The sequence below is a fragment of the Manacus candei genome, unplaced genomic scaffold (genome assembly GCF_025592945.1).
Source record: "Manacus candei isolate 608988 ecotype Guabito, Panama unplaced genomic scaffold, ASM2559294v1 h1tg000147l, whole genome shotgun sequence".
In the NCBI taxonomy this organism is placed as follows: domain Eukaryota; kingdom Metazoa; phylum Chordata; class Aves; order Passeriformes; family Pipridae; genus Manacus; species Manacus candei.
Window position 1 is genome coordinate 280,953 of NW_026138195.1, and position 25,003 is coordinate 305,955.

The 25,003-nt window shown below is 52.2% G+C and overlaps 2 protein-coding genes, 2 long non-coding RNA genes and 1 pseudogene across 7 annotated transcripts in view; 3 read left to right on the forward strand and 2 right to left on the reverse strand.

Annotated features, from left to right (window-relative positions):
• LOC127462949 (class II histocompatibility antigen, B-L beta chain-like) overlaps positions 1-25,003 on the reverse strand; it is a 181,265-nt gene that overhangs the window by 154,674 nt on the left and 1,588 nt on the right. The gene's annotated exons all lie outside the window — the stretch shown is intronic.
• Positions 1-25,003, forward strand: part of LOC127462965 (uncharacterized) — a 112,980-nt gene that overhangs the window by 64,127 nt on the left and 23,850 nt on the right. The window lies entirely within an intron of this gene.
• On the forward strand, positions 3,411-9,728 carry LOC127462947 (ubiquitin carboxyl-terminal hydrolase 42-like). 3 transcript variants are annotated; one of them, XM_051771892.1, is made up of 6 exons: positions 3,411-3,586; positions 7,089-7,200; positions 7,534-7,674; positions 7,883-7,983; positions 8,743-8,881; positions 9,184-9,728. In XM_051771892.1, the coding sequence occupies exons 1-6, from the start codon at positions 3,420-3,422 to the stop codon at positions 9,415-9,417; spliced, it is 894 nt and encodes a 297-aa protein (XP_051627852.1). In that variant the 5' UTR covers positions 3,411-3,419; the 3' UTR covers positions 9,418-9,728. The 3 variants fall into 3 exon arrangements, 2 of the variants coding, with proteins under 2 accessions (XP_051627852.1, XP_051627853.1); XM_051771893.1 differs by lacking the exon at positions 9,184-9,728 and adding an exon at positions 8,986-9,136; XR_007900605.1 differs by lacking the exons at positions 7,089-7,200; positions 7,534-7,674; positions 7,883-7,983; positions 8,743-8,881; positions 9,184-9,728 and adding an exon at positions 4,167-4,234.
• LOC127462962 (uncharacterized) lies at positions 5,665-6,160 on the forward strand. Its single transcript, XR_007900611.1, has 3 exons — positions 5,665-5,732; positions 5,859-5,926; positions 6,087-6,160. It is a non-coding gene; the product is annotated as an uncharacterized LOC127462962 (long non-coding RNA).
• Positions 19,529-25,003, reverse strand: part of LOC127462950 (gastrula zinc finger protein XlCGF7.1-like) — a 56,327-nt pseudogene continuing 50,852 nt past the window's right edge.

Below are 25,003 nucleotides of genomic sequence, written 5' to 3' on the forward strand. Positions count from 1 at the left end.
AGGACCTGAACCAGAGGAGCAGCAGAAACAACATGCAGCACCAGAGAGAAGACTCCTGGAAAGGGAGAGAGAAAGGAGAGCCAGCAACTGAGAGACAGAGTTTGGGGTAAGACTGTACCAGATTCCCCAAAACTCCCTTGGAGACCCCTCTTGGAGAAGAGGGACATGGACTCCTATTAAGGAGAAAAGTTTTAGACATGCAGCACTGGAGAGAGAGGAGCTAAGAAGCTCAAAAGAGCGTCCTGGAGCTGGACTGGGACAGCCAGATGGAATGCAGGGGGAGTTGACCTTGGCTTCCCCCCCCCCCCCCCGCACTGCTGCCACGGTGGCAGCCTGAGAGACAGGGCACAGAGGCCCTGCAAGAGATACCAGACCGTCACGAAGACCCCCCTGTGTCTCGTGATATGACCGTGGTGAAACGACCTTGTCTGGGGTTACGAAGCCCACGGAAGACCCCTTTGCCTGTGTCAAGGGGGCCGAGGGAGAGTTTGGATACCTCCCATGTGAGTGCTGGCAGAAAGCCAGCTATCAGCTGCTGCATGTGGAGAAGACAGACAGACTGCTGCCTCAGAAGATGCTGCTGCTTAAGGACTGGAAGGGATCTGTCCTTCTTTCCCTCCTGGACTTTTATTTGGAGGGGAGAAGAGATCTGGTCCATTGTAAATACATATGTCATGGTAGAGATAGTTGTGATCGTGTGTATAATGTGATGTTATATTTATTTGTATAGTCATTGTAATATATTCCCTTTCCCCCACTTTGAGTCTGGTGTGTTTTGTCTGGAAAAAAACCCATCTCACATTAGGTTGAGATGTGGGAGGGGGATGGAGCTAGGGAATTGGATTTTTTGGGGCTATCTCAAACCATGACACATAGTTACAATTAAAGCTTCATTTTTTTTAACATCATGGTATGATCACTATAGCCCAGAATACCATGATTTGAGTAGCACAAGATTTCTATAAGCAGCACCAGCATAGCAAGATTTTGTAAGCCCTTTAGCACCGAACTGTACAGCACAGCTCAGCTTATGATGCCTGATCACCTGGACCTGATCACTCTGCAGGCCAGGGCACATCCTAATCCTTGGTTTGTCATGTCAATATAACAATCTTAATCTAGACTTGAAACACGTTAACAGAACAGGAGTGGCCCTTTCAGGGGAGAAGAGCCTGTTTGGGATTAAGATGGGGCTCTGCGTGCTGCTGTGCTGCCCTGTGCTGCTGTGAGGCCATCCCAGCCTGGCAGGCAGGTGCCTGTGACCTGCAAGGCCTGTGAGGAGCAAAGGAGTCGGCCTGGGGCCTGGAAATGTGAAGGCTGATAGGGAGGGGGAGAAGGGGTCTTCCTGGTGCACTGGACCTTCAGGGACTGACGATGAGGGCAAAGGGGACTCATGTAGGACCAGCTTGGTCACAGAGCACAGCTGTTTATGTCCTAAAATGCCCCCATATGAGCAGGAGGCAGGAGCAGAGGCACTGTTCACGAGTGCCATTGTTGATTGTCTTCATCAGAGAGCTCCTGAAGTGCTGCTGGGAGGACGGTAATACAGGACCTAGACATCAGGTTAGGGCAGGGGCATAAAAAGGTCACCTGAGAGGTGTAATGCAGGAGTAAATGCAGAGACTTTGTCTGGGTAAGGGATACAAGGAGCCTCCCCAAGGATGACAGGGATAAAACCAGCTGCTGCAAGACGTGATGAAAAAAGCCATCCAAGCAAAGTCATGCCCGAGCTGGATGCCCCAAGTATAAAAGAAGAAACACCTCGGAGTGGAGCAGGAGCCATATGAACTGTGCTGAGCTGGGCAGGAGTGAAACCACCTGTCCTGAGAAGAACTGAGTAAAACTTGATGCCCCATTCCAGGCAGGGGCCAAACCAGGCAGGTCAAGTGTTGTTAAATAACAACCAGCTGCATCCTTGGCGCATGAGAAACACTATCTGCCTGCTGAGCAGAGGTTACACCAGGTGTCCAGAGGACTGCCTGTTGCTAAACACCTCTGAAACTGTCGGGATAAATAGGACCCTCTAACAAATTGGCTTTTTACTGTTAGAAAGCAAGTGATTACTTTTATTTGCAGCCCTGCGTGTGCATGTGGCTGACAAAAATCCTGCCTCCGTCCTGACAGCAAGACATCGCTTTTCACCTATTTATACAGATTTGGCAAACAAAGAAATTAATGTTCATTGCTTCCAAATTACATCACTCACTCCCTTTCATTAATTAGTATTCTATGTGGTATTGGTTATTAATTTCTCACTTTCTACTGTAATAACTTCATATCTTTAATCTTTTTTGTATATTTTCCCTCCCCTAGGGATTTTCTGACACAAATGCTGAGCCTTTGTTAGTCTTCTTCTTTAGCTGCTGGTTTCTGCAGAAGGTCCTTGTAGTCCATAAATCTTGTGTTCCAGATCTCCTCCTTCAACAGGACATCTTTCTCTGACAGGCTTTCTCCACTGAAGCATAACAGGGTTAACTTCAACAAAACTTACAGTTTTAGGACTTTTCCCAGGCTGTGTTCTCCCAAAGGAGCTTATGACAATTTTTACTCCATGTTGGCTAAAGTTGATTTAAGGCTGAACGCACCGCCTATGATGTGTGTTAAAAACAACTAATCAAAAAGTTAATTAGGAACACTAAAAAAATTAGAAAAGTTTGATGATTTCCAACAAGCCCAAAACAACATAGGCCAAGTGCAGCAGGGACAAAACTGTCTCTATCCATTGATGCCAGGAAAAGGCAACAGTAGTAAAACTCAACAGCCACAGGTGCTATTAAGCCGGTATTTGTTTATTTCGGCGCCGGACGTGCAGGGGACAGCTCCGCCTAACACGCGCGTGCCCTCACCATCCAGAGTGGGAGTCTGGCTAAAGTTGCGGCTGATCAAAACCTAACCAACCCTAGCGGCAGGAGTAAATGTGAAGCTGCTGAAAAGCCATCCAGGAACGTTTTCAGAGCTTGAGGACAAGACAGCAGCTGGGCGGGGGCCAGCAGCCAGCCAAGGTCCTCCCAGCGCAGCCTCTGAAGGGTTCCTTTGGCAGTCCCAGTTCAGGGTCAGCCCATGGTTGTACCCTGGGGGCAGATGAAATTAATTGGAAAGGAACCCATAAGAGTCCAGGTGCTTTGCTAAGAGCCTCACCGATAGAAGTGGCAGTGAAACCCTCAGCGTCTTGGGGGCCAGAAAAGCTGTGACCTGGCTCAGTTACAGCCCTGAGCAGGCTTTTACTCCTCAGGCCGTGTGGCTCAGGGAAGGTGTGGGAGCTCTGTCAGAGGATGACTAGCCCTTTGCCACCAGCACGGGGGGAGGTCCAGTGGCTTCCACCTGGCGGACGTGCCATGTGGGTTCCTGTGCCCAAGAACCATGTGGTTCCATGGGGTTCCATGTGGTTCCATGTGACCCCATGTCACAAAGGGGCAGAGATGTGGCACCCATCCGGTATCCTGAGGAGCGCGCCAACGAAAATCAGTTGGACAGAGTTGGCCTTCGGGATAACTCAGCTCCTTCCTTTGCTACTTGTGTGCCTGCCTTTTTTGGATGGTTTATTGTTTACTGACCATTTCTCCTCAACTTTCCTCCTCTTTCAAAGGTAATGCTTTGACTTTTGGCACAGATCATAGAGCAGGGTATAGGGGATAAAAGTATAGGCTGATTTATACCTTCCGAGCTGTAGGCTGAGCTGTTACAACTTTTAGAGGCTGGCCAGGTATGACCTAGGCTAGAATTCCAGTTTGCTGATTCTTGGTTTTTTTTCCATAGCCTAGGATAGGTAAGCAGGGAGGTGACTGTAGTCTGAGGGGATGGGCTCAGCCCACCTTGATTGCTGTGGGAGGGAGGGAGGCAGAAAAAGGAGAGTAGCAAAGGCAGCAGTTAAAGTAGTGGCTGAAAGACGGTCACTCCTAGGAGGTGGGAAAGCCAGAGGGCTCTGTTGCTGAAGCAGTGTCAGGAGAGCAGCAGGGCCTCTTCAGAGAAGGTACCGTACATTGGAGCATTTCAAAAGGGCCTTTGAACCCGCTGTGAGTTGGTGCCCCGCGCCTGATCATAAGGGCGTGAGCTGCAGCTCAGCAGCAGTTACGAGCACCACTGAAAGACTTGGTGGGGGATGCCGTTCTGCGTTTCTTTAGAGTTTTGATACTTTCGGTGAGCTACAGTAATTTCTTTGCAACTAGGTGACGGGATTGGTGCTGTTCTCTTTCTGGAGAGAAAGACATCCTTGGTCATCTAAAGCATTGCACTCTCCTCCTGAGAGAGGCAATGGCCACAGCAGGGAACGACTCCTGTGAGTAATAGCTTCACCAGCAGGTTTGGACTTTGTGAACTGCCACAGGCAACTGACATGGCTGGTGGTCAAATCCCAGAATGATGTGCTCACAACCGAGAGTGATCTCTGGGATGTTTCCTGAGAGCAGTCCAACTGACCCCCGTGTTTACAATTAGACCCAGGAAAACACCTTTTGTCGCTCCTCTGACACTAGGTACAAGACTTTGAAAGCTGCCATTGCTCGTAGAGAGGTCTGCCATCCTTTGGGTTACCTTCCGTGCTCAGTATTTACTTGTTTTCAACAAGTTACAATCAGGAAAAGGGATGGCTTCACTGATAATCCAGTCTAGAACTCTACTGAGAAAGGAAGGTAGCCTGCGGCCCAGAAATCAGATGGTGGGTTTGTTGGACTCTCAGCAACGTAAACAGGGGAATGGATTTTTCCAAAACAGTAAATTTAAATGGCACTGTTTAAGCTTCCCCTGATGTTGTTGGGTTGGCAGTTGAAGCAGATGGTCCTGAGCGCTCCTGTAGAGACCTCACTGTTTAAATATGCCTTTGTGCCTCGTTTCATCTCTTTCCAAATGGAATTTCCCTGCAGTCATTGCCGAGGGAATGACTCCGCCACAAAGGATCCTCTTTCCCCCCGAGAAGATTTGCATGGTCTGGCAGCAAAGACAGAGTGCTGGAGCAGGACTCCGCAATGTGGGCAACACATGCTTCCTTAATGCTGTCCTGCAATGCCTGACATACACCCCGCCACTGGCCAACTATCTGCTCTCCCGGCAGCACAACCAGGCCTGTGAGTACTCTTAGGGACATCTCCCTGTGAATCTGTTAATCAAATCCCAAGGATTCCCAGAACCTGAAATTTGATTTAGGAGAAAAGCAGCCCTTTGTCAGCCCCAGAACTTGTGTTCTTTGTACACTCAGGAGCCACCTGTCCTGTCCAGCTGTCTTATTCTTCATGAAGGCACATCTTTCTAGCTCTGGGTCTCTCTTCCTGCAAGTTAAAACCTCAGTTTAGCATTCCTCTGAAGAACATTTTCTATGCACTAAAACGTGCCGTGCTTGTTGAAACACTGGGAGGAGTGGCATATTGCACTGGAGTGGGAGTGGAAGAAGAGGAGTATTCCACCACGAGGGATATTTTGCTAACCAGAGGACCTTCTCTCCCTCCCTCCTCAGGTCGCCAACAAGGCTTCTGCATGATGTGCATCATGGAAGCGCATGTTAACAAGGTCCTGCGTTCAGTCAGTGCCATCCTGCCTTTGGCTGTTCTCAGGGTTTTCAGATGTATGTGATGTCAGGTTCTTTGACAGGTTTTCTTCCCTTCCTGTAGGAGACAACTACTAACTTCCTGTTTCTTAGTCATAGGAGAACATTTTCAGCTTGGCAGGGAGGAGGATGCCCATGACTTCTTATGCTGTACTGTCAATGCCATGCAGAGAGCTTGTCTGAGTGCAAGCAACGAGTAAGCACAAGCAAGTTACCTTTACAAAGTTCTGAGCCCTTTGGACTCCTTGATGTGGCCTCATCAAGGAAAACCTCCAGCCGGGGCTTGGAGGAAGTAATGCTCTGTCTTACTACTTGTTTCCAGCTTGGACATATCATCTCAATCTACTACCATTGTCCATCAAATATTTGGAGGCTTTCTGAGATCCAGAGGTATGTTTCTACAACAGCTGCTCTCCTTGGCACTGCCTGTGCCCTTCTGTCTGCCTGTGCCCAACAGCTGGCCCTGGGACTAGCAGGACAGGTACAATGAGCACAAAGCAGGACCATCGTTCAGCTCACCATTGCTCGGCATTTTGATTTTTCCTTCCAGTCATCTGCTTCAGCTGCAAAGCCATTTCTGATTCCTATGAGGCCTTCCTGGATGTCCCCTTGGATATCAAAGCAAGAGGTTTTGCAGTTGTGCTTCAAGACATGGCAAGGCTTTTCAGAGTCCACACATTTGTCCTGAAAGCATAGACTGTGAACACCAGAGGTCTTGGTCGTGGATGGGAAGGGGAACGGATGTTGTCCTCCTGCAGAGGCCATGGCACTGGTCTCTCTGTAGGTGCTGGCTTGAAGCTGGACAAGCACCCATTATGCGCTCTGCACCCTTGACATATCCTCATCCTTCTTTCCTTTGCCCTCCTTCAACACCTGTCTGGCTTCCAGGCTGATGGGTTGGATTGTTTTCACTACTGATGACCCTACATAATAACATCAGTAGCTCAATGGCAGGTGATAGAGAGAGGGAGCTCTTGATTGCCCCTGAGAACCTCTGGGACAGGGGAAATGTTCAGCACCACACTCTCTTTCTGGCTCCTTCTGGATACAGCTTGCAGATTCATGGCGGGTCTCCTCAGCATCAGCTACAGGGGTTTTCTTGTCAGCTCCTGGAAAATGTTTGGGCCAGGGCATTTGCTGTAGCTCAGTGCACCGATTTCTCAATTCTCCAGGCAGCCTCATCCCTCCCTGCAGCTCTGGAGGACTTTGTAACACCTGAGCACCTGGATGGTGAAAACTGCTTTCAGTGTAGCAAGTAAGATGATTCCTAACAACATATTAACACTAGACTCTGTGGGAGGGGGCTACAAGTCATTGAGCAGAAGTCATCTTCTCGTGGAAGTTTACTGCACACTGATGAGACACAGTTTTGTTTGTCTGGTTTTTTGGGGGAGGGGGGTTGGGGTTTTTTCTTTGTTTGTTTGTTTGTTTTAAATATGGCAGCGAATTGCCTTAAAATAGCATAAGGATGCACGAGACAAGAAAGGTTGTCTGACTGCCTTGGTGGAAGATAGGGTGCATTTCAGCGCTGTGCTCTGTGCTTGGTTTCAAGGTGTGAGAAGAATGTTGCCGCCACTAAGAGGTTCACTGTCCACTGTGCACCCAAGGTTCTCACTGTGTGTCTGAAGAGGTTTGACTACTTCACTGCTGGGAAGATCAGCAAGGTGTGTACACTATTGGTGTGCAGCTTTCTCTTCAAGAAGCAGATTTCCTAAAGCAGGATGCTTGTCACAAGCTGCTTGTGTTGGGTTTTTTGTGGTCCCTTCTGGGGAGTGGAAAGTTCCTGTGGGAAGACAGGCAAGCACTGTGCTCTGATAGGGCTGCTTTGACTGAGAAGGGTTTCCTGCCACCCAAACGATTTTATGTTGCTTTATGGAAAACCAAGTGCTCATGAGCCCCTGAGATGTATTGATACACCTGGACTGGCCCCTGCACTTGGTAGGCTATTTCATGTCACAGACCAGGGTCATTTCTGAGCCCTCTTGGTCTCTCCATAGGTTGTAGAGTATCCGGAGTACTTGGATCTTCGCCCATACATGTCTCAGGCAGATGGAGAACCACTCCTCTACTCCTTATATGCTGTCCTGGTGCACAGTGGTGTCAGCTGTCATGGAGGACACTATTTCTGCTACACAAAGGTAAAAGAGCAACTTCCTTCCCAATGGGGAAAAATGTGTGCTGGGGAAGATAAACTTTCCTGTCAGTGTTACTGACAGCCAAAGTTTTGGGGCAGAAGGCCTCCTTAGTGGCTGGACTGCATTTGTTTTGACATGCTCTCGGTTTGGCAGTTTCCTACCCGTGTTTTTGGAGAGAAACCATGGAGAGATCCTTGCCTTTTTTTTACAGGCCAGCAATGGATTGTGGTACCGGATGGACGATGAATCTGTGCAGCTGCGTTCCATTGACACAGTTCTCAGGCAGCAAGCCTACCTGCTGTTCTATGCCAGGTAATAACCAGGATTCAAATATGTTCAGAATACATTTCCTTTTCCTCCTTTGCACTTGTGCTTCTCACCTTCCTGAGTGTTTTTCTCATCAAATGAAATTACTACCTGCATCATTCAGTGCTGTCAAATCTGAACTACTCCGTGTCTGTCCTTTACTGGGCTTCAGGCTGCGGCCCGGATGGAATCTGCTACTTGCCTGGTCTCTGATGTTGACTCTTGTAGATAAGAGGACTTAAAGAGGACCTCCAGGAAAGATGGGGAGGCACCATTTGTCAGGGAATGTAGTGACAGGATGAAGGCTATCAGTTTCCAGCTAACAGAGGGCAGGTTTACACTAGATATTGGGAAGGAATTCTTTGCTGTAAGGGTGCTGAGACACTGGCACAGGTTGCCACAGCATCTGTGGGGGCCCCATCCCTGGAAGTGTTCAAGGCCAGGTTGGACAGCGCTTGGAGAAACCTTGGAATAGTGGAGGGTGTTCCTGCCCACCACAGCGGGGTGGAACAAGATAAAGTTAAAGGTCCCTTGCAACCCAAACAAGTCTGTGAATTTATGAAATGGAGGCTGTGGGAGGTATAGAGATGAGGTTTTTGTTGGGACAGAGGCAAACTTGGTGGGAAGACCCATGCTGAGTTTCCCATTAGTGTCCTTGGTTAAGTCTTCTCTCTGTCATAGAAGCCTCTCTGAGAAAATGACTGAACCCCAGAGGAGGTTGCAACAACAGCTCTAAACTGAGATCACTCTTTTGTTTTTCTCCAGATGCTCTGATCTGAGAATTGGAGAAAGGGCTTCTTCCTCCCTGGCACCATCACATGCCCCTTCCTTCCTCAGTCAGTGTGTGGCCAGCAGCAAGCAGGCGGGCTCTGTTGGACCACAGGGTCTGACTGGTAGGACTAAGGTAACTTTGGGGTCACGGGTCAGGGCATCAGAGGAATAGTGGATTTCTTTCTGGGATCTCAGCATTTCTCTTTTGCCCCTCACACACCGCACCTTTCTTCACAGCCACAACGCTGCTCCCTCTCCAAGCATCCCACCTGGATCCATCCCTTTGGTGCGCCTCTGGCCTTTTGGTCTTAGTAGCCCTCCAAAAGAGCCTTTTGGAGGCCCCAAACTGTCCTGTCCCAGAACTTGTAGGGGTTCCCCACTGCTCTGATCCTTTCAGGAGAAAAGGGTAGGAACTCTGCACAGCTCTCTTTGCAGGGCATGAAGGACACTGGCAGGGAGCGGTCCCGGAGTAGATTCCCTCTGTGGGGCAGGGATCTGCGCAGCTGCTCTGGGGACACCACAGACTATGACGACGCTTCAGAGAGAAGAACTGGTCCTCCAAGTCGTGACCGTGGTCCTAGGGATAGCACAGCTGCAAGGCCTTCCAAGAGGATCTGCCGGTGGGCTCCCGCTGCCAGGGCTGCTCAGGAGCAAACCTTGCTGAGGTAGAGGGAGCCAAGCAGATCTGTGCGGGGAACTTACAACCTTGGCAGCCGGTTTGTGCAGTACACAGACTATGACCGCTCACTGCGGAAGAGAAAGAGGGAGAGAACAAGTCCTCCACGTTGTGACCAAGTCTTAGTGAATCCTGCAGTTCCAGGGCCCTCCAAAGCCAGCTCCAAGCAGGCTCTCATGCTCCGGGCTGCTCGGGAGCAAACCCGACAGAGGCAGAGAGAGCAGAGAAGATCAACATGGCGGGGCTATGATTGCCACAGCCAGTTTGGGCAGCACACAGACTACCGCCCTTCAGAGAAGAAGAGGAGGGTTTCCACGCCCCAGAGATTCACGTCAGACAAGCATTCAGGGCACTCTGGCAATGATGGCGTTGGATTATGGCCCTGGCTCAAGCAGAACAAAAGACTAGCACTGCGTTTATTAGCCAAGGCATCCTTGTTTTCGACACGCCTTCTCAGACCTGAGTGAATGATTTAGCTAAGTAGATGATAGTTACAATAATATAGAAATATCATTAGAAATATAGAAATATATATAGAAATATAGAACATATATAGAGAAATATATATAGAAATATAGAATATATATATAGAAATATATATAGAAATATAGAATATATATAGAGAAATATATATAGAAATATAGAAATATATATAGAAATATAGAAATATATAGAGAAATATAATATAGAAATATAGAAATATATATAGAAATACCGAATATATATACATAGAAATATATATAGAAATATAGAAATATATTTAGAAATATAATATAGAAGTAATATTTTATAATACATTATTACATGTTATATATCTTCAGCAATAGATAGTAATAGTATAATAAATATTATTAAAATAATAAAATAGTAAATACTAAAATACTTTAAGCAGAGTTATTTATTCCACATTGTAGATAATTATAGCTGGAAACATAGTGCAGTATTTGGAAGCAGTGTTGAAGCAATTATATTAAAGCTAAGAAAACAAATATTAAGTAGAGATTGTGCAGCACACAGACTACCGCCCTTCAGAGAAGAAGAGGAGGGTTTCCACGCCCCAGAGATTCACGTCAGACAAGCATTCAGGGCACTCTGGCAATGATGGCGTTGGATTATGGCCCTGGCTCAAGCAGAACGGAAGACTAGCACTGCGTTTATTAGCCAAGGCATCCTTGTTTTCGACACGCCTTCTCAGACCTGAGTGAATGATTTAGCTAAGTAGATGATAGTTACAATAATATAGAAATATTATTAGAAATATAGACATATATATGGAAATATAGAATATATATATAGAGAAGTATATATAGAAATATAGAAATATATTTAGAAATATAATATAGAAATATAGAGAGAAGTAATACTTTATAATACATTATTACATGTTATATATATTCAGTAATAGATAGTAATGTTATAAGAAATATTATTAAAATAATAAAATAAGAAATACTAAAATACTGTAATCCGAATTATTTATTCCACGTTGTAGACAATTATAGCTGCAAACATCTCAGCCTCGGCCATATCAATCAACATAACTGGTCTACTCTGGCCTCCAATCGGGAGGCCTGGAGACACACCATCTCTAACGCTCCTGTTTCCTTTGAGAACGCACGCAGAATCCCTCTCGAGGAGAAAAGACAAGGGAGAAAGAATCATGTCTTGCAGAATATACCACCTAGGGAGTCTTTCTGCTGTGCCTTTTGCAATCGGATATGTCTATCTCGCATTGGCCTCCTAAGCCACCAGCGTGCTTGTAACAAATGTGGATGGAGCCTTCTTAAATCTTGGTTCGAGAAGCCCAGCCACGATGATGTGTTTAAGACGGGTGTTCCATAATTTAGTGTTCTCACTGAAACCATGCAAATCGTGCGCCACTCGCTCACTTCCCACTCCTCCTTTCCTTCCCACTCCCCCTCCATCCGGAGGCAGGCTGGACGGGAGAATTGGAGGCACAAAAGGTAAAGATGGCAGGCTGAGATAAGAACAACTTACTGGAAACGGCAATGAAATAAGAAAACAGTACAGCAACAGAACAGTAACAGAAACAATACTAATAACCGAGTGTCCAAGGGAGGCAAATGACTCACACATGATTGCTCACCAGTTGGTGCCCAACTTTGCCACCACGCACACAACCTGGAAGAGACCCCTTCCCCCATCCTTGACAAAATGAGGAATAACCTCTATGTCCTGGCTGTGCCCCCTCCTGGATACTGCCCAAATTAACACTGCCCTGACCAGAAGCAGGACAATCACCTTCAGGATCTGCAGCACAGCTTTCGGCTCTGCACCGGAGGCACTGGATCCCTCCAGGCCAGGGAGGGGAGACATCAGAGATGAGCAGACTTTGGAAATCCCTCACCTCTCACTCCGGCCCATTTTTTCTCATTTTATGGGATGGAAGAATACATACCCAACTCCTCCCAGTGTCCTTCTCACTGGAAATCCCCTGAGCTTTGATTCCTTTGCTGACATGCTGCTTCCTCTGGGAAAAGCAGCCAGAAAACCCAAGGCCATTGCTTTGAGTGAAGGTCTTTCTTAGAACACTTTTCCTGAAGTGCACCCAGGAAGGCTGGGCTGCAGCAGCACACGGCCCCCATGGCTTTGCTACATCTCCTCCAGAACACCTGGAAACCCTTCTCTCACCATCCAGGCGCTCCCCTGCCCTGTCTTCCCCACCCCACAGGGATGCTGCCGAGGAGTTAACAAACTTCACAGTTCAATCCTGATATCCCACTGCTGACTGGGATGGGGGGAGACCAGGGCCAGTTTTGGCCCCCATCAGCACCAGCTCTTGGGACAGCCAGGCTCTCTCCTGACATGTGGGCTCATCTCTGCAGCTTTGCTGTCCTCCACAGGGCGTTTGCTGAAAAAAATCATCTTCTAGAAAAGATAGATGACACCAGCCCAGGGGTCAGCAGCACCACATGAGAGCTTGGCAAGATGCCCTGAGGACAGCCAGGCCAGGCAGAGAGAGGTGGAAGGACCACAGGGGCTCTCTGAAGCAGCCCCATTGTACAACATAGACAAGGGGGCTAAATAAACACTGGGCTGAAAGATGAGAGTGCTCTTCCAAGGGAAATTTACAGCTGCTGGACAGGCCTGGGGCTCTTGCTGGAAAGCTTCAGTCTCTGGGCTCCCGGTGCCCAAAGGCATTGCAGATAACTCCTTCTCAAGCAATGGCAGGGAGCAGGGTGGAGAAGTCAAGGATGAGGCAGATCAGAAAGACTGGGGCAGCACAAAGACATCTACAAGGGAGAGAGACAGCATCTGAAAGGCACTCCTTGCTGCCCTATGAGCTGGTGCCGTGGGCTCTACAACTGCTGCCTGCAGTCAGCTTGGAAGCTCCGGCAGTTTTAACAGGAGGTTTGTCTGCAAACAAGATGCAGAGACGTTACGATGATGGATGCGGGTATATTCCTGACCTAGGCTCTCCAGAGGGAGATTTGCTGTCTCCTCATGGACCATAGAGGCTTTTAATATGGGATGAACTTCACTTGGTCTCCCCAAGCTCATGTCCAACCTGTTCCATGGCCTCTGACTGCGATCTGCTGTCCACCTAGCTTCATCCCCCCTCACAACCCTGGGGACTCCTTGGAGATGAATGGCTGCTGTGCCAGCACCTACTGCTCCAGGAAGGGAGTGCAAGGTGAAGATGCTACACTCGCAGGTGCAAAGAAGGTTCATTTTGCCATGGGATCCCAGGAGGTCACCATGCACATCGTCAATGGGGTCTGAAAAAAGAAAACTTACAGATGTTGAGGCAGCTGAGCTCATCAAGCACATGTAGAAAAGCTCCTGATTTCAGTATGGCTGGCTCTTTTGAAATGCCCCAGGAAGGAAGATTTGGTCTCAGGCATCATCAGCCCCATTGGCCAGTCTAGACAGAACTGCCTGGACTTGAATCAGAAGTTTGTGGATAAGAGATTTAGCTTCATTTAGCTAGAAATGGGATATCTCTCTCCAGTGAGCCAGCTGCTTGCCATTCCGTTAGTCCCTGACCACAGGCAGCACTGAATCTGTGATCTCTCCCCCTCCAGTTTCTCAGAGTCCCTGGGTAACCCTGAAAGCACTGCTTCAGTATCAGCTTCTGCAAGAGGCCTTCCAAAAAGCAGCTAGGGGATTAGGTGAGGGGAAGAACCAGAAAATCGCACACATTCTTCCCTGGATTCGTGAAAGACAATAAGAAAGAAATACAAGACCCCCAAAAGCAAGTCCACTTGATGGGAGCGGCAGGTGAGCATCTCTGGTTCAGTAGTGATACGACGCACTCAACTGCAGCTTGCAGACAAGAATCCTGAAACCTTCCAGTAGCCAAGATTGCCACCTGATCCCAAGGTCCCCTGTCCTCTGCCCCATGCATTTCCACGGGACCAAAGCCCCTATTCACAGCAAAAGGAAAGTATGTGAATGTACACACATGGTAACTTGCTCCTGGCCTTTTCAGCCTATGGAGGAAGACAACTTCCCTCATTAGAAAATGAAGCAGGTCTGACCTGGACTTTCTCAAAACACTCTAAAGCCAGAGGCAGGTTTCTCCCACAAGCGACAGCAAAGCCCTCCTCCTGCCCATGTTGTTTGGGAAATGGCACAAGAACCAGGAGAATCACAGAGAGATTCACACCTTCAGAGACACCAGTGAGTGCAGCCCCTCCTGACATCATCCGCGCAGAAGCCTCCAGCCCTTGGGATGACTTTGCCTCCTAACAGAGGTGCCAGAGCATCTGATCTGGATTTACCAGGCCTGCCTTAGTACCATGCCACAATAATTGTCACAGCATCCCAGCCTTTCCTTGCTCGAGCCAGTCTGTTTATAGGTTGTTTGGATCTCCACCTCCACATTGCAGGGGGCTTGAACACCACTGATCACATCCACTTGTACCTCTGACCTGAAGGGAGAGGAAGATTTCCCCGTTTGCTGTTGTGGCAAGTGGCGCCTCTCTGCAAGAGATTTCATCTCCTGCTCGGGGCCCCTCTGCACTGGCCAGGCTCACTCCATGCTGCTGGACCTCTCCCAACCCCTCTAAGCAGGGCTCCGCTCAAGTCTTCGTAACAACTCCCCATTCCTCGGAATAGCTTGGCACTCCTGTAGCAGTTTGGGTGGGGAATGCCAAACTCACACCAACGAATGGCTCTGTCCAATCACCTGAGGAGCAGCAGGTACCACCCAGTGCGGAGGTCAGCGCTTGAATAAAGACCTCCCCAACTTTTCTGGGTGCAGCTGGTAAGGCGATTTTGTTATAAAAGTAGCGGGGCAACTGAACTGCTTAAAGGGAGGAACAAAAGGGCACAGAAAGCACTGCGCAAAATGGCTCCAGCCTTAAATAACGTGGGTAAGGAAGGCACTGGAACAGAAGATGGGGTTTAGGCGGAGCATGCAAATTACAACCAATCATAGGAGATAGGAGCTGAACATAACCCTATACGGTACTGCGTCAAGTATCAACCAATGAAAGGACAGAACATACGCACAGTACAATACAATACAACAACTTCTATGCAAAATCTACAATTTCCTTATTAATTACACATTTTTAGACTGCCACAACCCAGCCTGCCCCATGCAGAGCCCTGGGGGTGGCTCCTGCTACACCCAATGCCAGAAGAACACCACAGGAGACCCTGGGGAGGGAAGAAGGGAAGGAAAGAAGGAAATCTCAGTGCTATGGATCTGGAGCAGCTGGGGGAACTCCAGTGCCTCCCAAGACGCCCTGTCAGACACATGAGGAACTGCAGAGTCTGGGGGGACTTTCATGGACTCTGGTGTTACTGGGAGCCTCCCCTGGCTGCACGTGAGGAGCTCTTGGGTGAGAGGGGGTGTTGGGAAGGGGGGGGTCGGTGAGTCAGAGGGGATAAAAGGGGTGGTGGGACCCCAAGACTGAATGGGAGAGGAGTGGGACCCCCCAAAAGTGGAGAGGGAGGGAGGCTGAGAATTGGGGGCTGATGGGAAAGGGGTGGGTGAGGTCAGAAGAGGGGGAAAAAGGGGAGGGTGGGACCCCCAAACTGAGCATGAGGGAGGTGGGGATTGGGGGAATGATGTGTATGGGGTGGGAGAGGGGGAAAAAGTGGGGGTTGAGACCCCAAACTAAGCATGAGGGGGCTGGGGCTTGAGGGGATCATGGAAAAGTGGGAGAACCAGGGAGAGGGGTGGAAAAGGGGGGTGGTCTGGAGGGATGGACAGTCCCATGAGGGTCTTTGGGCACTGGGGGTTGGGAAAGGGGGATGGTCCCCCTGAGCTCCCAACTTCCTCTGGGGTGCTGGGGGCTGCTGGATCCAATCTCAGCCTTGCATTGTGCCAACAGTTGAAATTTAGAGCAATTCTAGAGGGGGGACTGAACCATGTTTGTCCCCCAGGCTTTAATGATGGCAAATCAGATCTATTGAAAGAAAATGAATTATTTATTTTTGCAAATGATGACACAGAACAGAATTATTTAGTGAACAGTAGAAACACTAAAACTACCAGGAGTACAGGATAAGGTAGGACAGGGCACTACACTAAAGCAATTGTTGAAGCAATTCTACTAAAGGTGGCAAACAAGCAATAATTCTTAATTAGAGATGGATGGAACTCCCCCAGAGCAGCGCTCGTGGGGAGATCTCTGCTCTCAACCTCCAGCAGTGACCTTGGGGGGGTCCCCAGCCAAGGCAGGAATCTCCACACACCCCCAAGAAGGGTTCTGTTGGAAGAAGCTGCCCCTGGCAAAGGGGACTGGCCCTTTGTGGTAGAAACCCATGGACTGACAGTCCTTGGACTCCAGGGCTTCCCTCACCATCAGGGGCTTCATTTGGGGTCAAACCAGTCTGGGGTCCAACATCTCCTGCCTTGTCCCGGCCCCCTCTCAGCTCAGCACTGACCCCTTTGCAAATGGGGCATTGTCTTGGGGCCATTGCAGGGGGGATGTCCTGCCCCAGTGTCCCAGTGTTCCTTTAATTGCCAGAGGCCCTGCAGTGTCCCAGTGGCCCCTTGATTCCATGACCTTCTGAAACACCTCAGGCTTCCTTTGGTTCCATGAGGCCCCCCTGTCACAAAGGCCCCTGGATTCCAGGAATTCCGCAGTGTCACAAGGTTCCTTTTTTTCCATAGGGCCCTGCAGTGTCCCAGTTGTGCCTTGATTCCAGGAGTATCCAAATTCTCCCGGGGTTCCTTTGCTCTCAGGAGGTCCCGCAGTGTCCCAGCGGCCCCTTCATTCCAGGCAGGCCCAGGGAGACGAAGGCAAAGACGGAGCCCCGACCCCCGTCAGCATCTTGGGGGGGCGGGGGGGCAGGACCCGGGAAACGGCGGCGGCTGCTGGGAAGGGACTGGGACGGACTGGGATGGACTGGGATGGAATGGGATGGACTGGGATGGACTGGGATGGACTGGGACAGACTGGGACGGACTGGAATGGACTGGGATGGACTGGGATGGACAGGGATGAATGGGACTGTCTGGGATGGACTGGGATGGACTGGGATGGAATGGGATGCTCTGGGACAGACTGGAATGGACTGAGATGGGCTGGGACAGACTGGAATGGATCGGGACACCAGGATACACCGGGACCAGGACTGGGACCCAGCAGGACCCCCCGGGAGAAGGATCTGAGCACACTGGGACCCTCCAGGACCAGAACTGGGGCAACAGGGATCATACTGGGAGCAACTGGGACCACACTGAGGGCTACTGGGAGCAACTGGAGGCCACATAGGATATAGTGGGAGTGGCTTGGAGTCACTGGGATCATACTGGTGGAAACTGGAATGTTACTGGGGCATCTGGGAGTGACTGGGAAGGACTAGGAGCATGCTGAGGGCTCTACTGGGATATACTGGGAGTGTCTGCAACCATGGTGGGGGTGACTGGGACCATACTGGGAGTGACTGGGACTACATGAAGGGGAATTAGGACCACACTGGGGGCAACTGGAAGGAACTGAGTGACTGGATCTACAATAGAAGCAACTGGGATTGACTGGGACTGTCAGGAGGGAGGACTGGGATCATACTTGGAAGTGACTGGATCTGTGCTAGGGGTAACTGGGAGGAACTGGGACCATACTGGGATCACAGTGGGAGAAGCTTGGCCCATGCTGGGAGCAACTGAGACCACACTGAGGGTGACTGGGGTCATACTGGGATCATATCAAGAGTGAGTGGGATCATGCTGGAGGTGATTGGGATCATCCTGGGAGCAACTGGAAGTGCGCTGGGGATGACTGGAAGTGGCTGTGAGCAACTGGGATCATGCTGGAAGCTTCTGGGGGCAACTGGGAATGATTGGGACCACATGGAGGAAACTGAGAGCAACTGGGAGAGACCAGGAGTGACTGGGATCATCCTGGGACTGACTGGGCGCTGAATCCGAAAAATCGGTCCGAGAAACTGCTCAGAGACTTTTTTCTCTTTAAGCAGCAAGGTATTTGTTTATTCAACGTTGGGAGCAAGCCAGCTCGCGCTGGACAAACTTGCTCCAAGGCTTCACACAAAATCAGCATTTTTATACAATCTTCAGCTGTGATTAAATGCATATTCAAGTGATTCCAACATCTCTCTCTGCAGATTAAGAATAGGCGGAGTATAGGTGGAGCTCAGGCGGGGCTTGGGGCGGTGCTTCTCTTGGCCCTCAATCCTGAGGGGACTTCCACTCTTCCTCCATGGCTCTGGGGGCTTCAACTCCTCTTCCTCAGCTTGACCTTCCTTCTCTTCCATTGTTCTTGACCCGCTCCCTGAAGCTTGGAAAAAGCCCTGGCTCCCGGCCTATTCCTCCTCTTCCAATGTCTCCCTGATCCTGCTGTCTCTGTAATTTATCCCCTCTAGGCCTAGGACATGTTCCTGTACTATTCTCTGAAGCTTTGCTCCAGTCAGTGGAACAGAACGAGCACAGATGGTCTTGGATGTTGGGAGCTTGTTAGCAGGCCCAAATTTCTTCGTGAACTCTTTTGGGCCTGGCCTCCTGTTTCACCAGGGACACAGCCCAGGCCCGGGTGTTCCCATTCCCATTCCACGGGTTTGCATTCCTGTTCCAGGTGTTCCCATCCCATTCTAGTTGTTCCCATCCCAATCCAGGTGTCCCCATTCCCATTCCAGGAGTTCCCATTCCCATTCCAGGAGTTCCCATTCCCATTCCACGTGTTCCAATTCCCTTTCCAGGTGTTCCAATTCCCTTTCCAGGTGTTCCATCCCATTTTAGGTGTCCCCATTCCCATTCCTATTGTCTCTCCTCCCATTCCTGGTGTTCCCATCCCACTTCTGTTTTCCCCATTCCCAGTTCTTGGTGTTCCCATTCCCATTCCAGGTGTCTCCATTCCCCTTCCTTTTGTCCCCATTCCCATTCCAGGTGTTCCCATCCCACCTCTGTTTTCCCCATTCCCATTCCAGGTGTGCCCATTCCCATTCCAGGTGTCCCCAGTCTGCTCCCAATGTTCCCATTCCCATTCCAGGTGTTCCCATTCCCATTCCAGTTGTTCCCATTCCCATTCCTGGTGTCCCCATTCCCATTCCAGGTGTTCCCATTCCCATTCCTGATGTCCCCAACCTGCTCCCAATGTTCCCATTCCCATTCCCAGTGTTGCCATCCCATTCCAGGTGTCTCCATTCCCATTCCAGGTGTTCCCATTCCCATTCCTGGTGTCCCCATTCCCATTCCAGGTGTTCCCATTCCCATTCCAGGTGTTCCCATCCCCATTCCACGTGTCCCCATTCCCATTCCTGCTGCCCCCATTCCCATTCCTGGTGTCCCCAGTCTGCTCCCAATGTCCCCATTCCCATTCCAAGTGTTCCCATTTCCATTCCTGGTGTTACCATCCCATTGCTATTGTCCCCATCCCATTCCTGATGTCCCCATTCCCATTCCAGGCATTCTCATTCCCATTCCAGGTGTTCCCATTCCCATTCCATGTGTTCCAATTCCCTTTCCAGGTGTGCCATCCCGTTCTAGGTGTCCCCATTCCCATTCCTATTGTCCCTCCTCCCATTCCTGATGTTCCCATCCCACTTCTGTTTTCCCCATTCCCAGTTCTTGGTGTTCCCATTCCCATTCCAGGTGTCTCCATTCCCTTTCCTATTGTCCCCATTCCCATTCCAGGTGTTCCCATCCCACCTCTGTTTTCCCCATTCCCATTCCTGGTGTCCCCATTCCCATTCCAGGTGTTCCCATTCCCATTCCAGGTGTTCCCATTACCATTCCAGGTGTCCCCATTCCAATTCCTGGTGTCCTCAATCTGCTCCAAATGTTCCCATTCCCATTCCACGTGTTCCCATTCCCAATCCATGAATTCCCATTCTCATTCCAGGTGTTCCCATCCCAGTTCCTGCAGTCTCCATTCCAATTCCAGGTGTCCCCATTCCCATTCCTGGTGTCCCTAACCTGCTCCCAGTGTCTCCATCCCTCTCCCCGGTGTCCCCATTCCCAATCCAGGTGCCCCCATTCCCACTTCCTGATGTCTCCAGTCCCATTCCCAGTCTGCTCCCAATGTTCCCATTCTCATTCCAGGTGTCCCCATTCCCATTCCCCCTGTCCCCATTCCCATTCCTGGTTCCCAGGGAGGAACTACCGGATGCCGGAGGAGGAGCCAGAATTTATTGCCCAAAGCAGGAGATTTTCACACCAAAATTAACCCCCGGTGATGTCACCACTGTCCCCATGATGTCACCGCTCTCTCTGTGATGTCACCACTGTCCCCGTGATGTCACCGCTGTCCATGTGATGTCACCAATGTCCCTGTGATGTCATTGATGTCCCTGTGATGTCACCGCTGTCCATGTGATGTCACCAATGTCCCTGTGATGTCACCGCTGTGCCTGTGATGTCACCAATGTCCCTGTGATGTCATTGATGTCCCTGTGATGTCATCGCTGTCCATGTGATGTCACCAATGTCCCTGTGATGTCTCCGCTGTCCATGTGATGTCACCAATGTCCCTGTGATGTCACCGCTGTCCCCGTGATGTCACCACTGTCATTTCCCCTGCTGGTTTACCTTAAAACCAGCACACCAGGTCGGTGCCCAACGGGGGTCCCTGTGGATCATCCAACGCGGGTCCTCCCATGGCTGATGGAGTTGGAGCAGCGGCCGAAGCTCTTCCCGCAGTCGGGGCACTCGGGGCTTCCATTACTGGTGGGTCCGTTGGTGGGAGGTCAAGGAAGAGCTCTGCCTGAAGCTCTTCCCACACTCCCCACAGTGGAAGGGCCTCTCCCTGATGTGGAGGCGACGGTGGGTGTAGAGGGTGGAGCTGTCCCACATTCCCTACACGTGTAGGGCTGTTCCCCAGTGTGGATGTGCTGGTGGCTGAGCAGCTTGGTGCTTGTGCTGAAGCTCTTCCCACATTCTGAGCACTTGTAGGGCCATTCCCTGGTGTGGATGCAACGGTGTTTGCAAAGGCTGGAGCTGTCCCTGAAGCTCGTCCCAGACTCCGCACACGTGTAGAGCCTTCCCCACTGTGGATCATCTGGTGTCGGAGCAGGTGGGAGCTCCGTTTGAAGCTCTTCCCACATTCCTCACACATGTAGGGCCTTTCCCCACTGTGGATCATCTGGTGTCGGAGCAGGTGGGAGCACTGAGTGAAACTCTTCCCACATTCCCCACACGTGTAGGGCTGTTCCCCACTGTGGATGCGACGGTGCATGCGGAGGTTGGAACTCTGATTGAAGCTCTTCCCACACTCCGCACACATGTAGGGCTGTTCCCCAGTGTGGATGCGACAGTGCTTGCGGAGGTTGGAGCTGTCTCTGAAGCTCTTCCCACACTCCTCACACGTGTAGGGCCGTTCCCCAGTTTGGATGTGCTGGTGCCTCAGGAGGTCGGATCTCTTGCTGAAGCTCTTCCCACATTCCAAACACCTGAAGGGCTTCTCTCTGCTGGGAGGCTGCTCAGGGACCACCAGCTCGCAGCTCCGCCTCAAGCTCCGGCCGCCTTCCCGGCACACGCTGGCTCTTTCCTCCTCACAGCCCCCTGGGCTGGCTTTGCAGCCCCTCCTGCGGGGGCATCTCCGGCCCTTTTCCTCCCCGCTGCCTTCCTGCGCCGGGGAGCCCTTCAAAACGGCCTCTCCCACCAGGCTCTGCCGCCGGGATTTGTCCTCCGCGCTCTCCGGCCTCGCCTCGGGGCCTGGGGCAGGAACCAACAAGGACACGCAGGGGATTTGCCTCCAGCCTACAGGGAAGCCCAAGGACATCCCCCCAACTCCGGCCCCGGCAGGACGGCCACAAAAGACAAAAGACCGACCCAAAGGGGCACTGACTTCCTCCTCACCTGCCTGGGGGGCCCGCGGCATCTTCCTCTTCCTCGCAGCCTCCTCCTCCATCCGCCCAAGCTTTGGGAAGCAGAAATCCTGCTGGGGGGAAAAAAAAACAAGGGGTGAGCGCGTTGCCTTGGGGGTTCCTCCTGCCCAAGTCCAGCTCTAGGACTCATCGCACATCCTGTGCCCATAAAAACCTCCAAAACACCAAGATTTAGACCTGAGAAAAAGAAAACAACAAGGTTTGGGAAAAAAAAAACAAATACCAAAACTCCCCTAAAATCTGCAAAAGATGAAGATTCAAAAAAAAAATACTCCAAAATATGAACATTCAGCTCAAAAAAACTCTCCTCCCTCTCTGGTCTCTGCACCTTTACCTTCTGGGGTCTCCCCTTTCTGTGCTGCTGGGGGTCCTGCTTAGGGATGCCAGGGCTTTTGGGGGTCCCAGGGGTCCCTTCTCCCCTCACTCTCTGCTTCAGGGGGCCGGGTTCCCAGACATTCCCCCTCTCCGCCTTCTCCACTTTCTTGGCCCGGGGATCCCAGGGGTCCCCACTGCCCAGGCTCCCCCTTCTCCGGGACCCCCCTTGCAGCCTCCCGGGGCTCCTCCCTCTCCCTGCTCCCCTCTCCAGCCTGCCGGGGGTCCCCCAGCTCCGCCATCGCCCCGCTCCGCTCTCCACACTCCGGGGCTCCCGCCCTTCCTCCCCCCACCCCCGGCTCTCCCGAGGGCTCCCCAAACCCGCTGCCTCGGCTCCCTCCGGCTCCCCCGGACCAGCCCCCCCCGCCCACACCGGCCTCACAATGGAGCCGCCGGGGCCTGACCCACCAACACCAACCCCCAACAAGGAGGGGACCCGCAGCCCCCCGACCACCCACGGGGCTCTGCCCACAACCCACCCCGACACCACCCCAAAACACCCACCGGGGACCCCCAACAGCCCCCCGGCACACAGCCCCGCACAAGGGCCGCCTGTGCCCGAGCCAACAAAACGCCCCCACAGCCGGGGGGACACCAGAGGCTGCCCCGGGGCAACGAGAGCAGGGAGCGGATCGGGCCCCGCACACGTGGCCGGGCTCTTGGGTCAGCCGGCCGGGATCGGGAACAACAGCACGGCCCCGACCGCCGGGGAGGGGAGAAAAACAAGGGGTGAGCGCGTTGCCTTGGGAGTTTCTCCTGCCCAAGTCCATCCCTAGAATGCACAGGGCATCTTGTGCTCATAAAAACCCCCAAAACACTAACATTAAGCCCAAAAACCCCTCCCAGAAATCCCTCTCTTTGCTCTCTGGGGTTAGGGGGGTCCCCCTGTCTGGCCTGATGACACTTCTGCCTGCATTGGGGGTCCCCCTTTTCCGGGCTGCCGGGGGTCCCGCGGCTCCAGGGGGTTCCCACTCTCCGGGGTCCCCTTTAGTGTTGCCAGGGGGGTCCCAGGGCTCACTTCTCCCCACTCTGCCTCCCGGGGCCGGCCGGCCCTCCTCTCTCGCCTCCCACCCTCGCAAACCTCTTGGCGCTCTCGGCTCCCACCCCGCCTCAAGGCCCCCCCTCCTCTCCACACTCCAAGGCCTTCCCCCTCTCCGGGACCCCCGCTTAAGGGGCCCGGCGCTCCCTCTCTGCTCCTCCCCCTCCAGCATTCCGGGGGTCCCCCAGCTCCGGGATCGCCCCTCTCCGCTCTCCCCACTCCGCGGCTACCGGGGTTCCCCCCCGGCTCTCACGGGGGCCCCCAAACCGCTCTCGCCCCCCCCCGCCATTGCCCAGCCACCGCCAGGACCTTTTGGCTGCTCTTCTTTGTGCTCCGGCTCGGCTCCTCCCTCGGCTGGGCCGCCGCTTTTGGCGGGTTTCCTCCTCCAGGATCCGCCCCCTGCAGCCCTTCCCCCCCTGGCCCAGGCCCCTTGGGCACCCCCTTGGGCCCCCCTTGGGCCCCCCTTGCCCAATAAGTCTGATTATACAGACAAGCAATTGGTTTTAATCCACAAAACCCAAATGTAGAACCCAGCACTCTGGGGCATGAACAAAGTGCTGTTCCTTGGACCCCCCCAAAGTCCAACGGAAAGGGAGAGGGGAAAAAAAACCTACTAGTGAGAGAGCTGTTGCAGTCTGGTCAAAAGTGGGGATTGCAGTCCAGTTGAGGGGGGTGGTCTCAGGCTGGTTGAGAGCGGTGAGCTGCAGTCCTCCTCTGGATCCCACGAGTGCTAAAAAGGTTCTGAAACTCCAGGTTTATATATTCTCCAGTTCAGGCAGGAATGCCCAGTCCTCCCCTCACAGCGGGCAATTCCATAAAAGGATGCTTAATTTTTCTTTCAGAACGGGCAATTCCATAAAAGGCTATGAGGATGCTCAGTCCATAAAAGGCTATGAGGGTGCTCAGGACATCCCCCCCACCTCGCAGGCCTCTCCTGACAACAGTTCCTGGGAAAATGGCATGGAAGGCCAGAGAATCCACAGTTTTGGGCTACACCCATCCAGTGAGGAATCGGTCCCAGCTGTTCTAACTAGGACACTGTGTCCGTCATCGCTGCCATCATCATCATCATCGGCCTCGTGGCAGTCGGTGTCTGGAAGCTCCGATTCGGTAACTCCCGGGATGGGGGTCGGCAAGGGGCACGGATCCGCCCGGCAGCATTCCGGGGGACCCTCAAACCTCCTGCCAGTCCCTTCCCAGCCCCTCTGCGATCCCACCAAGCCCCTCTCAGCACCTTTAGGACCCTCCAACCCCCTTCCCATCATCCCCAGCACCCACCAAACTCCCTCCCAGTTGCCCCCAGTTGCCCCCTTTCCCCCCCGGTCCCACTGCCAGTGTGCCCCCGGTGCTGGGGGGGCCAGGCCGTACCCCAGTGCCGGCTGAGGGGGTGCTCCAGGCTGACGTGCTCCACCTGGCAGCTGTAGGTGACCCCGCGCCGGGGGGGGGATTTCCAGCAGCACCAGCACCTGGTAGGTCCAGTCCCCGTTGGGGACCACATCAGTGGCCACCACGTGCTCCGGCAGCTCCTGCCCATCCTGGAACCACCTCACCTGCACCGGCGCAGGGTAGAAATCCATCACAGAGCAGAGCAGGCGGCCGGGGCCGGGCTGGGAGCTCGACGGCACCAGCGAGATGGACACGCTGGGGGGCACTGGGAGGGACAGGGGAGACACTGGGTTGAGCTGGGGGACACTGGGAGGGAGGGCAGAGGGCTTGGAGGACATTGGGAGGGATTGGGATGGCAGTGGGAAGGACTGGGATGGCAGTGGGAGGGACTGGGAATAGAGCTGGGGTAGAAGGGCATGGGCTGGGGGGGCACTGGGGAGAGAGTTGGGAGATGTGGGAGTGAAGTGAGAACGACTGGGAATGGACTGAGGGGGTCTGGGAATGGAGTGACTGGGAAG

Bases quoted from the DNA above. Each gene is read 5' to 3' on its own strand.
- LOC127462947 (XM_051771892.1), top strand. From the start codon at position 3,420: ATGTGGCACCCATCCGGTATCCTGAGGAGCGCGCCAACGAAAATCAGT. The intron at 7,984-8,742 runs GTAATAACCAGG...GTTTTTCTCCAG, and splicing joins TACCTGCTGTTCTATGCCAG to ATGCTCTGATCTGAGAATTG. The intron at 8,882-9,183 runs GTAACTTTGGGG...CTCTCTTTGCAG, and splicing joins GTCTGACTGGTAGGACTAAG to GGCATGAAGGACACTGGCAG.